This window comes from Rhododendron vialii, chromosome 5a (genome assembly GCF_030253575.1).
Source record: "Rhododendron vialii isolate Sample 1 chromosome 5a, ASM3025357v1".
NCBI lineage: Eukaryota > Viridiplantae > Streptophyta > Magnoliopsida > Ericales > Ericaceae > Rhododendron > Rhododendron vialii.
In genome coordinates, this window is record NC_080561.1 from 37,149,709 (window position 1) to 37,166,197 (window position 16,489).

Here is a 16,489-nt window from a genome sequence, read left to right on the forward strand (position 1 = left end):
GTAACCCAGCATGTAACCTCATGCTCCTTGCGCGCTCTAGGATCGTCCTATTCATGCGCTCAGCAACTCCATTCTGCCTTGGCTTCTTTGGGATCGTTTTCAACCTTCGAATCCCATTTGCAGCACAGTAAGCCTCAAACTCACCATCACAATACTCGCCGCCATTATCAGATTTCAGACACTTCAATTTCTTTCCTGTTTCATTCTCAACTAATGCTTTCCAATTCTTGAAAACACCAAACACATCAGATTTATGCTTGAGAAAATAAACCCATAATTTTCTAGTAGCATCATCAATGAAAGTAACAAAATAACATGAGCCACCAAGAGAAGATACCTGAGATGGTCCCCACACGTCTGTATGAACCAACTCCAACTTCTCTAATTTTAGAGTTTTTGCCACCTTTGTAAAGCTAACTTTCCTCTGTTTCCCGAAGATGCAATCCTCACAGAAGTCCAAGTCCAGCGACTTACAACCCGGCAATTTCCCTTTTGACAACATTACTTTCATCCCCTTTTCGCTCATGTGACCCAGCCTACGATGCCACGTAGTACAATTAACCACTGATGCTGCCACTGCGATGCTACAGTAAGTACCCGAAGATACATATAAGGTTCCTTCCTTTTTACCGCGAGCCACAACCAGTGCCCCTTTGCTCATCTTCCAAGCGTCTGATGTAAACGATGTGACCACTCCACCCTCTGACAACTGACCCACCGAAATAAGATTCCTTGTTAGACTAGGCACATGTCTAACATCCTTCAATTTCAGTGCTGTCCCGTCTGTCTGAGTCATATACACATCCCTTTTCCCAATTATGTTGCAAGATTCATCATCACCAAGATAAACTTTTCCAAAGTTTCCCTGCACATAATTCTGTAGCACATCCATGCGTGAAGTAGCATGGAATGAGGCTCCCGAGTCTACAATCCAAGACTCATCGCGAGAATCCAGCGAACAAATCAAGGCTTCATTATCCGATTCCTCAGAAACATTTACAGTGTTCTTACCCCCCTGATTATTCCCGTTCTGCTGCTTTTTCGGTGGTGCCTTACAGTCTCGCTTCCAATGCCCCAACTGACCACAGTTCCAACAACCTTCAGGTTTCACTTCTCTAGTACGAGATTTACTCCTGCCCCTGTTCTTGGAACTCCCTCTTCCCTTGCCCTTGTTGCCTCCCCTATTTGCAGACCTGCCTCTGTCCTCTATACTAAGTGCTGAACCCGAAGCAACATCCTCACCTGATGCTCTCCTCCTAGCCTCTTCTCCTAATATCAATCCAGTAACATCCTCCAATTTAATTGTTGCAGACCCGGAGGAATTACTCACTGCCACGACAAGTCCATTCCAACTTTCTGGCAAACTCGATAGTAGAACAAGAGCTCTAATCTCATCATCAAAATTAATACCCACGGATTCTAACTGATTCGTGACCGTATTAAATTCATTCAGATGTTCAGCAACAATAGAGTTTTCAGGCATCTTTAGGTTAAACAATTTTTTCATAAGATATACCTTGTTCACCGCAGAAGGTTTCTCGTACATCTTTTCTAGGGCTTTGAACAAATCTGCTGTAGTCTTTTCTTTGGCAATATTCGACGCAACCGACGGCGCGAGGCTCAATCGCACAGTCCCCAAAGCTTTGCGATCCAAAATATCCCAATCTGCTTGCTTTATGCTTTCTGGTTTTGTGCCACTGATCGGATGATATAGATCCTTCTGATACAAAATATCCTCCATCTGCATCTTCCAGAAAGCATAGTTTGTACCATTGAACTTCTCGATCTTGTATTTTTCTTCAGCCATTGTGTAAACCCTTGACCTCCTAACCCGGAGCTCTGATACCAGTTGTTGGGGATTCGAACGTCCAAACCCACAAGCAAACGCACACAATCGAAGAACAAATCAAGAACAGAAAACAATATAAAGTAAGAAAAGAACAAGACACAGAGATTACGTGGTTCCGACTTAAGCTGATTGCTTAATCGTACGTCCACGGGGTGCTGGGGTGTTTCACTATGATGAAAATATGTCAGAGTTACAAAAAAGAGGCAGCCCTAGCTTTGCTTTTATATGTGCAAACAAGCTAATACTAGAAAACCCTAAAAAACGCTAAAACCTGCGTTGGGCGGGACCCAAAACCTTCCGGGTCATTTTTACTGCGACTCTAAAATTGTCTTCACATCTCAACAGACCCTGCATCCCCAAGTAGAAAAGAAACACACACACATCAACCAACAAACACCAAACTGGAACCAATGGACCTCGATCCTATATCTTTACTCTCCTCATAACTTCCAGGCACCTTTTGAAGTCTTCTAGTTTTCAATGATAGCACACTTTGTTGTTAAACACCACCTCATAGCCAAATGGTCCACAAAGTTGCAGAGAAGCATGCTAGCTTGCCTTGTTGGAACATGCCTAGCGTAATTTTTTTTCCAGATTCTTGAATTTGTAAAAATGCCGGTATTGTAGAAAAACTTGAAGAGTTGGAGGGCATAACCGAGTCATCCCCCACCAATGCGGACCATATTTTCCAAGAGAAATTGCGAAGTAAGAGAAGGTGGACCGGGGATTCCCTCTCAACATTGCAGTAGGGGCAGAGGTAGTGTAGATCAGCAACAACAATTCCTCTACTAACTAGAACAGACTTTGAGGCTATGCTATATTGCTATTTTGGATAGCCATCCACACAAATAATTCCACTTTTGGTGGATAGATATTCCTCCACTTTAGGTGGCACTTTGCTTACATATAAATTATTTTAGACTATGCCTTCGTAACAACTTCAAAAGTACGTGGGCTACATTCACGTCTTCTTAGAATTCTTAAAAGGGACGAATAATTAATACATAAGCAAGATAGTAAGCCTTTGCCATATTCAAATGTATATTCATGCAGCTTGTATATTATGATTCTCCTCCTCATCTCTCGTGGTACCCAAACTCCGACGGGAAGACGGCAACTGAGCTGTTCGAAGATACCCACTCCGGCCTACGAAAAGATGCCGAGGAAGCCCTGAAATCAATGAACGGCGGCCTGCTCCTCGTCTCTGCACTCATCGGCACCGTCAACTACGCCGCAGTTTTCACTCTCCCCGGAGGCTTCGATTCCAACAGAGACAGCCGGGGTTCTGGCCGCCCGGTCCTGTATGGGACGGACAAAGAGCGAGGCCTGCTCCTTTTCTTGTGGTTCACTGGCGTCGCCCTGTATGCCGCCTTTTTATCGCTGGTGGAGATGGTCGTGATCCAGCTGTCCAAGTTCGCGAGCAGCGACTTCTTCACTGCATTGCCCTTCAGGTAATTACATCGCCGCTTATTCCATTTCGCGTTTGTTCTGTTGATTAGACTCTGGTTAGCTCATGTGCTTTTTTCTCTGCTTTCTTGGCTTATTCTTGCTAGATAGTATTTCCTTTCATTTCCATCTAATATATACTACTCCGTCCGTCCCAAATTGTTTATCCGGTCCGCAAAACGGGGACTAAAAAATAATGCATTTCTTTCAAAAAAAAATTCAAATTTTTTTCATAAATTAAAAAAACTCATCGATATCTAGTAAATTGTTTAAAAAAATTTAATTTTTCTTGCAAAAATTGTACTCCCTCCGTCCCATAATGTTTGTCCGGTCCGCAAAACGAAGATGTAAAAATAATACAATTTTTGGAAGAAAAAATCAAATTTTTTTCAACAATTCACTAGATATCGATGAGTTCTTTTAATTTATGAAAAAAGTTTGAATTTTTTCTTGAAATAAGTGCATTATTTTTGAGTCCTCGTTTTGCGAACCGAACAAACAATTTGGGATGGAGGGAGTATTATTTTTACGTTCTTATTTTGCGCACCGAACAAATATTATGGGACGGAGGAAGTATTATTTTTGCTGATAAAAAAAAGGTACATCGTCGCTATAACAGCGTTGTACGTCTCTGTTGTCTTCACAATCTTGGCCGTCTTCGAAGCCTACGACATCATCGACTTACACTTCAACGTATATGTCTTCCTGGGGCCGGCCCTCGCAGTGGTAACCATTGTTTTCATAGACGTCGTGTACCTGACTCTGTGTTGCCTGTGTCTTGCGTTGTGTTGCTCACTTTCGCACCGAGGCCACATGTTTGAGGCAGTCATCGTTAAGCATAGTATTGAAGAAGCTAAGTTGTACGAGCCTACGAGTGGGTGAGGCTGCGGACCGATCAGCTAATTCATTCTGTTCATATATGTCTCGTGGCTCGAGATTATCACACAATCCTACAATATAGCCTATGGCCTATGGCTATGGCATATGGAGTGCTTTGATGGGTGTTTGTCTGTTGCGATCGATATTTCCTTGTTTGTTGATGTCGTGCCAACAATCTTCTTCTTCTTGCTCGATCTTCTATGCATGTAGGGCAAAGTTCACTTAGACCTCTCCATGGTTTGGCTCATGTGCAATTACACTCCCTCTAATTACACCCTCTCTAATTCACTTTGTTTCATATGTGGTTTGTAAAAACTTGCAGATACACCCAATTGATGAAAAAAAATGCTTCCACTGTTAAGAGAAATGACTAAAGGTCCAATACGCCCTCATTTTCTTTTGTGATTATTCTTCTTCCGAAAATCTAAACAACCCATCCCTTCTAAAAGAAAATATTGAATCCGAACCGTTCGTATTGTAGAGCTTGACGAATACACTACATCCACACCAAAATTCAAGTCTATTGAAAAATGAAAACCTCATGGTTGAATAGAATTGACTATGAAATAAAATTTCAAATTTAACCTTACTTTGCATTTCATCAACAATCTGATCACTGAGTAAATTCAAGTCTATTTAAATAAAATTTTAAATTTTTTTATAGAGATACTTTACTCTTTCAGTGGTGTCTCATTTATGACCCCGACACACAAATTTCTTTCACGCAACCTTTAATTTCGTAAGGAACTTATTAAAAATGAAAATCTCCAATTTACCAAGTTCATCGCATATTCGCATGTTCGGATTGCATGAATCCCATTTATTGCACTGTTGCTTTCCAAACTCGCAGTCTACTCGTAACCATGTTGCCGTTGCTTGGGTGCCTAGATTCATAACTTTTGGTGACAAGAAAAAAAAAAGGTGTGTTAGCGACCTATTTTTGTCTAATAAGTCAAATGATTTATTTTTTGTCCTTCAATTTTTTTCGCATTAGTTAATTTTTCATCGATTTTTTGTGAATTTTTGTTTCGTCATGACGATAGGAATCTAAAAGTAAAAACCTATGATCGAAACCCAAATTTTTCAAAAAGACAAAAACACCAATAAGCCAATTTTCGTCTTTATTCAAAAAAATTGAATTTTTTTTTTTGGTAACTGAGGAACAACTCTGCAGCCGAGCCACTATTGGACCTAACTGCGCAATCCAAACCTCAAGGAAGACTAGCACAGCAACTCACCGCTATGGCCCCCCACGTAAATCATGGTTTGTCTCCAGGGGGAATCAAACCCTACTATGTTACAAGCGCAGGTTCGCTCTTACCACGTTGACAACCCATGGGTGGGTAAAAAAAAAATTTGAATTTTGATCATAGTTTTTTACTTTTTAGATTTCTCTCGTCATGGCAGAGTAATAATCCACTAAAAATCAAAGAAAAACTAACTAATGAGGATTTTTTTTAATAAAGACAGAAAAATAAGTAATTTGACTTATTAGGCCAAAATAGGTACATGTAGCCGTTGGTTATGAAGCTTTCAGCGATAATTGTGGCTTGTTGAGTCGCCATTGATATATTTTCGGTGACAAAAATGGCCTCTTTTTACCTAAAGTGTGTTTTAGTGACAGAGATACATGTCTCCGTTGCCAGTTAAACTTTCAGCGACAATGTAGCTTGCTTGTCGCCGTTTTTTTTTTAATCGGCAAATGAAACTTTAATAAATCTCGAAGGGGTACATCAAGGAGAAAGCAAACATTACAAAGAACTATAAGCATAGAAATATATCCAACCAAAGTTGGATAAAACACCTCATTTATCCATTCTACACCTTCACTTTTTGAATCCCATTCAAATAACTTTTGAAATCCTCCATTGTGTAAATCTTGATGTCAAACTTAGCCTTCATCCACATAGCTACTATTGTTTTAACTAAATCCGCCACTTCCGAAGCCTAGGTTGTCGCCCATTGAACATATACCCATTCTTCATTAACCAGATGGACTAGAGCGTTGCCAAAAAACATACTTCCCAGATATCTTTCTCCAAGTTTCGAAACCTATTCTCAAACCACCAATGTGCTAACTCTGCTAAAGAGGATATATGGACATACCCACTGGATGTTCCACAAAGCCAAAATTCCTAACCATACCACCCACGAAAATCGACAATATAGGAGCAAATGTTGAGGTGTTTCCACATGCAAATCACACAAGAGGCACATTGCCAATTGAATCTCAGAAATTAAATTCCTATCGAAAAGTACCGACCTTGTGGCAACTCTATCTTGAATGGCCATCCATGAGAAAATTTCCACTTTAGGGAGACTCAGATTCTTCCACAATGAACCGAGTAGAGTATTCCGTGGCTGTGTCTAGTCTTCCCACTGCCTATAAACCAATTTTACAAAGAAAACTTTGTTCGCTATCCAAATCCATTGTAACAGATCAGGCTTTGAAGGATCTAATGTCACACCATTCAGTCCTTGTTTCAAAACCTCGTACTACTGATATTCCCAAACCCTTAGTGTGCCCCTAAACAACAAATTCCAATCACCACTGCCCCCTAATCCACAAAAACTACTCAGAACCTTATCCTGTTGTGTTGATTGCCTATACAACCTGGGAAATTCATCTTTAAATGCAATAGTACCCAACCAAGTATGTTCCCAGAATAGCGTATCTCGACCGGAGTTTACCTGCACCTTGAACCCCTCCCGAATAGAGAATCCAAGTGCCGAATCAACATTGCCAACTGAACAAATGTCCCTCCATACATTAAATACCAACCCAAAACCAGGCGAGTGCGGGAGCCAGCTCCTCCGGTCCAGATTGTATTTTCCTTTAATAACCTTTACCTACAAAGAGTTTTTATCGCTGCTGAATCTCCACCACCACTCAGCAAGTAGAGCCAAATTCTGTTGTAACAGTCTCTTGATCCCTAGACCCCCATTTTCCTTCTTCACAGTAATCCTCTCCCAATTGACCATGTGCATTTTCTTCTTGTCCGGTGTATCACCCCAAAAAAATTGCCTTTGTAAATTCTCAAGTGATTTGGCTATTTCCATGGGCATTTTGAAAAAGGGACATAAAATAAATCGGCAAAATGTTAGAGTTGTGATTGATCAATGTAAGCCTTCCCTCGGTAGATATGGTTCTCGTTCTCCATACACATAACCTCTTTTGAGTTCTTTCTAAAACTGGTTCCCACATTTTCACCCTCCTCGGATTAGCACCTAGTGGAAGCCCAAGCTACTTAATGGGCAAAGACTCCGTTTTGCATCCCATCACCTATGCAAGTGCTTCAATATCCTGCTGTTGAACTTTTACACCACAAAGGGAACTCTTAGAGTAGTTGATCTTCAGGCCAGACATTAATTGAAAGCACCAAAGAATTCGCTTAATGTTCCCCCATTTCCTCCAAATCATTGTTGCAAAAAAGAATTGTATTATCGGCGAACTGGAGATGAGAGACAGTCACTCCATTATTCCCCTACTTAACACATTTAATGACATTTTTCACTCGAGCTCGTTCCAGCATAATATTGAGTGCTTCGGCCACTAGGTTGAACAAAAAGGAGGACAAGGGGTCCCCTTGCCTCAGCCCTTTCTGTGTTTAGAACTCTTGTGTAGCTGCCCCATTGATCAAGACAGATATAGACATTGTGGAACAACATTCTTTAATCCATCCACAACACCTGACCCCAAAGCCTACCTTCTTAAGCATATCCAGTGGAAAACCCCAGTTAACATAATCATATGCTTTTTCAAAATCCAATTTCAGAATTAAACCACCTTGAGCAGAATGTTTCCAACTATGAATAGCTTCACTGGCAATTAAAACACCATCCGATATCTATTTTCCCCAACAAAAGCAGCTTGGGCTTCACCAATGATAGTAGGAAGATGTTCTTTAAGCCTATTAGCTAACACTTTGGATATGATTTTATAAATACTCCCCACCATGCTAATAAGCCTAAAATCCTTAAAGGTAGTAGGACAATTAACCTTAAGAATTAATGCAACAAATTAACTTGGAGTTAATACCTTTCGTAAGCTTTCCATTCTGATGAAATTCTGAGAAGAATTGGATTATTAGATCCTTCATGAACTCCCAACCCTTCTTGATATATAAATGAGAAGTTAAATCCATCCGGACCAGAGCCTTTAAGCTGCATGTTGCACCCTTTTAGAGCATCCACAATCTCCCTTTCCTCAAACATTCTTTCCAATTGCAATGACACTTCTCCGGAGATCATATGTTGTTGCACCCTTTAAGCTTGTCGCCGTTGATATACTTTCGGAGACAGCAGATGCCAAAAGGTGTCGCCATTGATGTCTTCTTTTTGGGGTTGTAGTGTTCCCTTCAAGTGGCAACCATAATAACCAAGCTCTCGTACTAATTTTATGTATAGGCGTAAAATGAGAGCATTTAAAGTTTGGCCCCCCCAAAATTAAATAGAATTTGGGGGACTGATGAGACCGCATCCTCGGGGTATTTTCTTCCTACTTAGGGTGCATTTTTTGGCCTTAATTTAAACTTAAATTTAAAATGAAAATTTTGTCCTTATATGAATTTTTTTCGCATTTGTTAGTTTTACGTTAAATTTTTGTGGGTTATTGATTTGTCTCGACGTGACGAATGAGAAAAGTAAAAAAATTTCATTTTTATCTAAGTATTTTGAGAAATAACCATTTTTTAGCGCAAACAGTTTTTAGCGCGCTCTAAAAAGTGGTTATTTCTCAAAATACTTCGGTAAAAGTCAAGAGATTTTACTTTTCCGATTCCTCTCGTCAAGACGAATCAATAGCCGACAAAAAGTTTGGCGCAAAACTAACTAATGTGAAAAAAAATTCAAATCAGGACAAAATTCTCATTTTAAAAGTTTATATAAGTTTAAGTTAGGGAAATGATTTTGCCACTCCCTTTTTTGTTAATACACTTGCAGGAGAGTGGCGTTAACAAAAAATGGAGTGACAAAATCAATGACCTTAAGTTAAGGCCAAAAGAATGCACCCTTTATTGGTATTTATGTTTCATAGGTTGTTACCAATATCTCGCAGTTCCATTTTAGCATTTTTTTGCTAATTCTTTGAAATTTTCGCGCACACACACCAAGCATTTTCTAAGGGTATTTTCGTTTGGGAACAAATTGCATTTTTTTTTTTTTTGAATAGTGAAATTTTTTATTAATCAAATATAAAGAGTTACAATGATTAAACAGGATAAGATGAAGACAAGAGGGCGTCAATCAAGTTGATACTGTATGTGTGTGTGTGTGTGTTTTTTAATGATGAACATGATTCGAAGAATAGTGAAGAAAAATATAATTGTAATTGTTGTATTCCCGATTCCCATCGGATCAATTGTGATGAGACTATTAATGATATCACATTCTTATGGTATTATATGTATCTTGTCCTTCTGTCGGATTATATGTTCGATGAGTATTGCTATCCTGGCTGTGTCAAGTTTTTAATCAAACGTCGTATGTATGGTCTCCTTGGATATAGTCTAATACTGCGATATACTTAAATCTGGTCAAGTGCCGCATCGGAGTGTTGTTCACACTGAGGCTTTTGGAAAAACCAAAGGGCACACTCCTTTGCCTTAGGGATATGAGGTCTGATTAATTTGAAGAAATCAAGTTACAACGGATGTTACATGGCCTGGATTTTGGTAACAGAACTGAAACTGACGTGAGTAGACCACATCACATCACAGATTCTATGAACACCGCATAAACAGAGACAAATCCGTAATTACTACATTTCTCACACGATATCATGGTGAGTTTCCGAACCAGATTGCCCGTGGGATTGCATTGTAAAGAATTGATGAATTCTTTGTAATTGCATCAAGAATCAGAGAGATGAAACAAGAACGAGACAGAGAAAGTAAACCACATCAAGTTACAACTGATGTTACATGAGATGAATTCTTTGGGATATGAGGTCTGATGTTACAGAGAAAGTAAACCAAATCAAGAGATGAATTCTTAGGGATATGAGGTCTGATTTGAAGAAATCAAGTTACAACTGATGTTACATGGCCTGGATTTTGGTAACAGAACTGAAACTGGCATGAGTAGACCACATCACGGGTTCTATGAACACTGCATAAACACAGACAAATCCGTAATTACTATTTCTCACACGATATCATGGCGAGTTTCCGAACCAGATTGCCCGTGGGATTGTATTGGCTCATCATTGATGTCGAGCGTCTTAGACACCGGTGCTTCGCTGAGTCATGTTGTTGGATCACGAGCATGGAAGACACTATGCTCTGGCCCGAAGAGGCCAGCAAGTCCTAATTAGAAATTGCATGGGGTGTGATCAAAAGACACAAAACCAAGACACGACCACCAAGCCTAACCCCAAACCACCAGAGCCAACAAAAGAAAAGGACCAAACTCCAAGCACCACCCGAGTGCAAAAAAAAAAAAAATGAAACCGGCCAGACAAAAAGAACTAACCAAAGGAGACTAAAAAAGAAAAAGATCAGACCCCAAACACCACCCCAGAACTGAAACGAAGGACACAAAAAGAGAGCCAAGTGCGAGCCTAAAGAACAAGACACAAAAAGGACCACAACCCACCCCAAAAATGAAAAGGACACAAAGAAAGGAGAGAGAAATACCAGACACAGACTGGAGACCCTGCATCCCCAAGTAGAAAAGAAACACACACACACACACACATCAACCAACAAACACCAAACTGGAACCAATGGACCTCGATCCTATATCTTTACTCTCTCATACCTTCCAGGCACCTTTTGAAGTTTTCAATAGACCGAGTAGTCAATGATATCACATTTACCTTTGATCGACAAGGCCGTTCTAGTTTTCACCAAATCAATAAGCTCCTCCATTTCCCACACTTTGTTGTTAAACACCACTTCATAGCCAAATGGTCCACAAAGTTGCAGAGAAGCATGCTTGCTTGCCTTGTTGGAACATGCCTAGCATAATTTTTTCAGATTCTTGAATTTGTAAAAATGCCAGTATTGTAGAAAAACTTGAAGAGTTGGAGGGCATAACCGAGTCATCCCCCACCAATGCAAACCATATTTTCCAAGAGAAATTGCAAAGTAAGAGAAGGTGGACCGGGGATTCCCTCTCACCATTGCAGTAGGGGCAGAGGTCTAGATCAGCAACAACAATTCCTCTACTAACTAGATCAGACTTTGAGGCTATATATGCTATTTTGGATAGCCATTCACACAAATAATTCCACTTTTGGTGGATAGATATTCCTCCACTTTAGGTGGCACTTTGCTTACATATAAATTATTTTAGACTATGCCTTTGTAACAACTTCAAAAGTACGTGGGCTACATTCACGTCTTCTTAAAAAGTAAGAATTCTTAAAAGGGACGAACAATTAATACATAAGAAAGATAGTAAGCCTTTGCGATATTTCAATGTATATTCATGTTGCTTGTATATTATGATTCTCCTCCTCATCTCCCGTGGTACCCAAACTCCGACAGGAAGATGGCAACCGAGCTGTTCGAAGATGCCCACTCCGGCCTACGAAAAGATGCCGAGGAAGCCCTGAAATCAATGAACAGTGGCCTGCTCCTCGTCTCTGCACTCATCAGCACCATCAACTACGCTGCAGTTTTCGCTCTCCCCGGAGGCTTCGATTCCAACAGAGACAGCCGGGGTTCTGGCCGCCCGGTCCTGTATGGTACGGACAAAGAGCGAGACCTGCTCCTTTTCTTGTGTTTCCCTGGCGTCGCCCTGTATGCCACCTTTTTATCGCTGGTGGAGATGGTCGTGATCCAGATGTCCAAGTTCGCGAGCAGCGACTTCTTCACTGCATTGCCCTTCAGGTAACTACAACGCCTTTGGTTAGCTCATGTGCTTTCAGGGTTATGTATTTACTATTCACTCCGTACCAAATTGTTTGCTCGATCCGAAAACGAGGACTCAAAAATATTGTAGTGCATTTCTTTCAAAAAAAAATTAATTATTTTTTCATAATTTAAAAGAAATCATCGATATCTAGTGAATTGTTAAAAGAAAATTGAAAGTTTCTTGCAAAATTGGATTATTTTTACGTCCTTTGTTTTGCAGACCGAACAAAATATTATGGGACGAAGGTAGTAATTTGTTTTGTTATTGTGTCTAGCTTGTTTGGGGTCTTGGATTAAAGCTTTTTTTTCTCTGCTTTCTTGGCATATTCTTGCTACTAAATATTTCCTTTCATTTCCATCTAATATATACTAGTTATCGTTCTTGCTGATAAAAAAAAGGTACATCCTCACTATAACATCGTTGTACGTCTCTGTCGTCTTCAAGATCTTGGCCGTCTTCGAAGCCTACGACATCATCCACTTACACATCAACGTGTTGTTTATGAAACTTTAAGTGACAACTGTGTCTTTTTGAGTCGCTGTTGATATGCTTTCGGTGACAACAATGGTCTCTTTTTACCAAAAGTGTGTTTTAGTGACAGAGATACATGTCTCCGTTGCTAGTAAAACTTAATCTCAACGACAATGTGGCTTGCTTGAATACTCCACTTTGATTGGACCAACACAATTGTTAGAAAACAACCTTAGAATGATGTCAAAGACAATCTACACATTCACGTGGTGTCCATATGCTGATCAGCCCATATGAAATGTATGATTATGAAAATAGTTGGAGCACCACATAACAGTGCCCTAAAACCTCCTAGAATAAATCCACATCAATCTCCAAGAATGCTTCTTAGGCTAAGTTTGGTCTAAAACACTGAATTAGTTTTCACATTTTTTCCCCTTGTCTTTTCGAAACGTCTTGAACAGGGGAATTAGGAAACTCTAAAATAACGTACCATGGTTTTTAAATAATTGGAAACATAACAAGCATTTTACACAGGCCAAACGGAACCTGATGAAAATGCTCAATTACAAGTCAAATGCAGATACTATTTGTTGCTTATAACATGGCTTGCGTTACGTTCGTAATACTATCAAAAATAATTACTTAAGTATCACATAAACTAAACTTTACCGGAGACAAATGCAACGGAAGAATTTAAACTTGGAATATTTAAATATTCATCCTCTTTATCCATACCATGTAAGAAATCATCACGCCTTTTTTTCATGCTTATGTTTTCATTCTCTTTGTGTGTGAATTATCTTTCTTACTCTTTCACTATAATATACATATATTTTATAATATTGTTTTCCTAATTTAGTGGGATTGGATTGGATTGTTTTTCCAATTTAGTGGGATTTTGTAAATTTAAATATGATTGATTACTTTTATATTTCAAATTAAATTGAACAATCACAATTCATGATGTTTTGGTACTTTTAATATAATTGATTATTTTTATATTTCAATGATAATATTTTGGGTGTATGTCATGTTTATTAAATCGGTTTCAAGGTAGATTACGAATGGTCATGAAACATTGAAATCGACATGGTAATTTAACCATGAAATGCTAATCATGATAGCACCTGTTTTGATGGTAATTTAACCATATTTCATGGAATAATATCAATTAAAAATATGACCTTTTTGGTTAATACGTGGACATTTTAATATGATCAATACATGCAAAAATGTAGTCAACTTATTATGTTAATTTCATAAAACATGGTCACTTCATCATATCTGGTTGGACAATACCTATTTCATGGTAACTGTTACAAATAATCTATCATGAATTCAAAAACCACTATAATAATTCATCTGCTTGTATGTAATACACCACGATGCGAACATGATTTTAATAAACAAGTATACATGCAATATTGATCATCTTGTGCAAATGATTTGCCATGAAAAAACAAACATATTTCAAAGATTCGATTCATGGAAACTGTTTAAATAATTTGCCATGAAAAAACAAACATATTTCATGGTAACCGCTACAAATAATCAACCACGAATTAAAAAACTACTATTAAAAACCAAATACTTGTATTTAAAACACCATGATCCAACCATCAAGCCCATCTGCTTGTTCTGAAATAATTTCGAAGGTCATGGAAAATTAGATCAAGCCTATTACCTACAAAATTAGACCATCGAAAGCTTAATTACCAAACTCAACATTGTCCTTCAATGGCTCCCATCTGTACGTTTCTATGGTTTCCATCCAAACAGCTTCACGAGGGAGATCGCAACGCCCATATACATCATCTGAGAACAACAAGAACCCCCACACTCCGCTGCCGCGGATTCCGCTGGAACTCGTCAAAGACCTCGGCGGCCGAGCCACCTTTGTGGCGTAAGCCACAAGAGAAAATCAGCAGCAATGGCGAGACCCCTCTGGCGACGTCGTCTAAGGGCCAAGCTCGCGAGAAGAACTCCTCAGCACACTGCGGCAGCAAGAGGCTGTGAAAATCGAGGAGGTGATGGTCGGTAAGCGGCGGTGGCGGTATGAAGTGATTAGATCGCGTGGTGTTAATGCTCATGCAGTTCCGATTCCGGCTGGTTAGTCGCTTGTCGACAGCAGTACTGGTCTCAATTTAAGGAGAGAGGGTAGAGAGTGCAGAAATTTTCAGCGTGGTCTAGGTTTTTTGCGTTTAGGACGACTAGCCTGGGTTTTCAGCTTTTAGGAAAATAGGGAGCCCAAATTTAAAATGGAGGATCAATATCTCTGACGAGACTTTCGGAATTGACTGGAGAAATCTTTGGGGATCAGGTAAAATCGTGAGGACTGAATTTGTTTAGTTACCGTCCCATTTTTTGTTGATATATATATAGGTTCCGGCGAGGGATCCCGTATTTTAATAAAATGTGGGACTTTCTTTTTCGATTGAATTTCGATGATCCGAGCAGCTTAAAGTGATCAGAACGTGATTTTAAGAGTCCTTGCGAGAAATCAACAACAAAAAAATGACCGGGAAGGGCTTCATCTGAGCAGTTTTCATTGAAAGGTTCAAAAAAATCTGCTCGGATGATGCCCTTACAGGTCATTTTTTTTGCTGATTTCTCGCTGGGACCCTTAAAATCACGTTCTGCACACATTGAACGGTTCAGATTTTCAAAATTTGATCGAAAAATAAAAGTCCCGCATTTTAACAAAATGAGAGATCCCTCACTTAATCCGTGGTGTGTGTGTGTGTGTCTATATATATATATATATATATAAGTGGAATGGGGTTCAAGGATGATTTTTTAAGTAACGGGGATTAAAAAGATGGAAGGACGAAAACATAAGTGGTTCAAAAGTGCGGGATGAAAACATAAGTAGAAAGGGGTTCAAGGATGATTTTTTAAGTAATCCTTTAAACTTCACAGTAATTTGTAGCAAATCAAGCCGGGCGCCCCAAGCTAAAGCTTGAGGTGCTTAATAAGTGCCAATATATATATATATATTTTAGCCTTTCAAATTACATTTATTTGTCATTCATTTTGGTTAATTGATATTTATTTTTGATTTTTCTGTTTATTGATTGTTCGAGCTCAATTTTCAATAATTTGGATAAAAAGAAGAATTTATAAAAGTTCTGGATCAAAATACAAAGTCCTTTGAAATTGAATGGATAATGTGATATAATGTGAAGTCAATGGCCTTTTATGTTATTAGGGGATTAAAACCCTACTCCTATATAAATAATGGTGTACTGACTTCAGAAGAAAAAAAGAAAATGGCTACTGCCGTGGAAAGTTACGGACGGACGGGGATGCAGCACATATTCTTTTCCTTTCATTTATTGAAAGCTTTGTTTAATTGCACGCACTGAGGTAATTCGTTTTAATTTTTGTTCTTAATAAAAGTTGTTCATTTGTTTTTGTTTGGTTTGAATTTTTTATTTATTTTTCGTATTGAGTAATAGAAGAATGTTTAAAACTAGGATTTTTTTTTGTTTCTTGTGCAATGATTAGTGAGTAGTCGTTTAGTTAGGGTCGCGGATGATTAACACGCCGTGGCCGGTTCGGGCACTGCTACTATTTTTAAATAATGAAAAAGATAATTTTAGATTGAAAAAATACTTCCCGCAGACAAACCAGGGCATTGTCGGAGCCCATGTGAACGGGGGAATGAGGGTCCAAAACTCATTCTCCGCTGCGCATAGGTAAACGGCGACCATTAGGGTTCGCATCTTGCGGGGTATCTTTTCCAATTTAAAGTTGAATGTTTTTAAGAAAACTAAATGGAGCAGGTAAATCCGGACTGGTTGCGAGTGTTATGAACCAACGACCGTACCTCCTTTTAATTATTTGAAAAGAACAGTTATTTCTTAGTTTTAGTTAATCTCAGCATCAAACTAGAAGGGGTGGCTACCTGAGAGCCAGTTTAAATAAGTAACAACCCGAGTTTTTAGTCAGCACACATTACCGTCTTTGTGGATTCGACTC

At 39.0% G+C, this 16,489-nt stretch overlaps 2 protein-coding genes across 2 annotated transcripts; both read left to right on the top strand.

The window, feature by feature from the left end:
- Positions 1 to 2,868: 2,868 nt before the first annotated feature.
- Positions 2,869 to 4,203, top strand: LOC131326353 (uncharacterized). The gene is made up of 2 exons (XM_058359108.1): positions 2,869 to 3,300; positions 3,895 to 4,203. The coding sequence occupies exons 1-2, from the start codon at positions 2,897 to 2,899 to the stop codon at positions 4,175 to 4,177; spliced, it is 687 nt and encodes a 228-aa protein (XP_058215091.1). The 5' UTR covers positions 2,869 to 2,896; the 3' UTR covers positions 4,178 to 4,203.
- A 6,733-nt stretch (positions 4,204 to 10,936) lies between these two features.
- On the top strand, positions 10,937 to 14,524 carry LOC131327880 (uncharacterized). The gene is made up of 3 exons (XM_058361005.1): positions 10,937 to 12,009; positions 12,433 to 12,526; positions 14,288 to 14,524. Exons 1-3 carry the CDS (start codon positions 11,606 to 11,608, stop codon positions 14,522 to 14,524), a joined length of 735 nt encoding a protein of 244 aa, XP_058216988.1. The 5' UTR covers positions 10,937 to 11,605.
- The last annotated feature ends 1,965 nt before the right edge of the window (positions 14,525 to 16,489 follow it).

Coding starts and splice junctions, on each gene's coding strand:
- LOC131326353 (XM_058359108.1), top strand. CDS start 2,897: ATGCAGCTTGTATATTATGATTCTCCTCCTCATCTCTCGTGGTACCCA. Junction 3,301..3,894: donor TTCACTGCATTGCCCTTCAG/GTAATTACATCG, acceptor GATAAAAAAAAG/GTACATCGTCGCTATAACAG.
- LOC131327880 (XM_058361005.1), top strand. CDS start 11,606: ATGTTGCTTGTATATTATGATTCTCCTCCTCATCTCCCGTGGTACCCA. Junction 12,010..12,432: donor TTCACTGCATTGCCCTTCAG/GTAACTACAACG, acceptor GATAAAAAAAAG/GTACATCCTCACTATAACAT. Junction 12,527..14,287: donor TCATCCACTTACACATCAAC/GTGTTGTTTATG, acceptor CCATCCAAACAG/CTTCACGAGGGAGATCGCAA.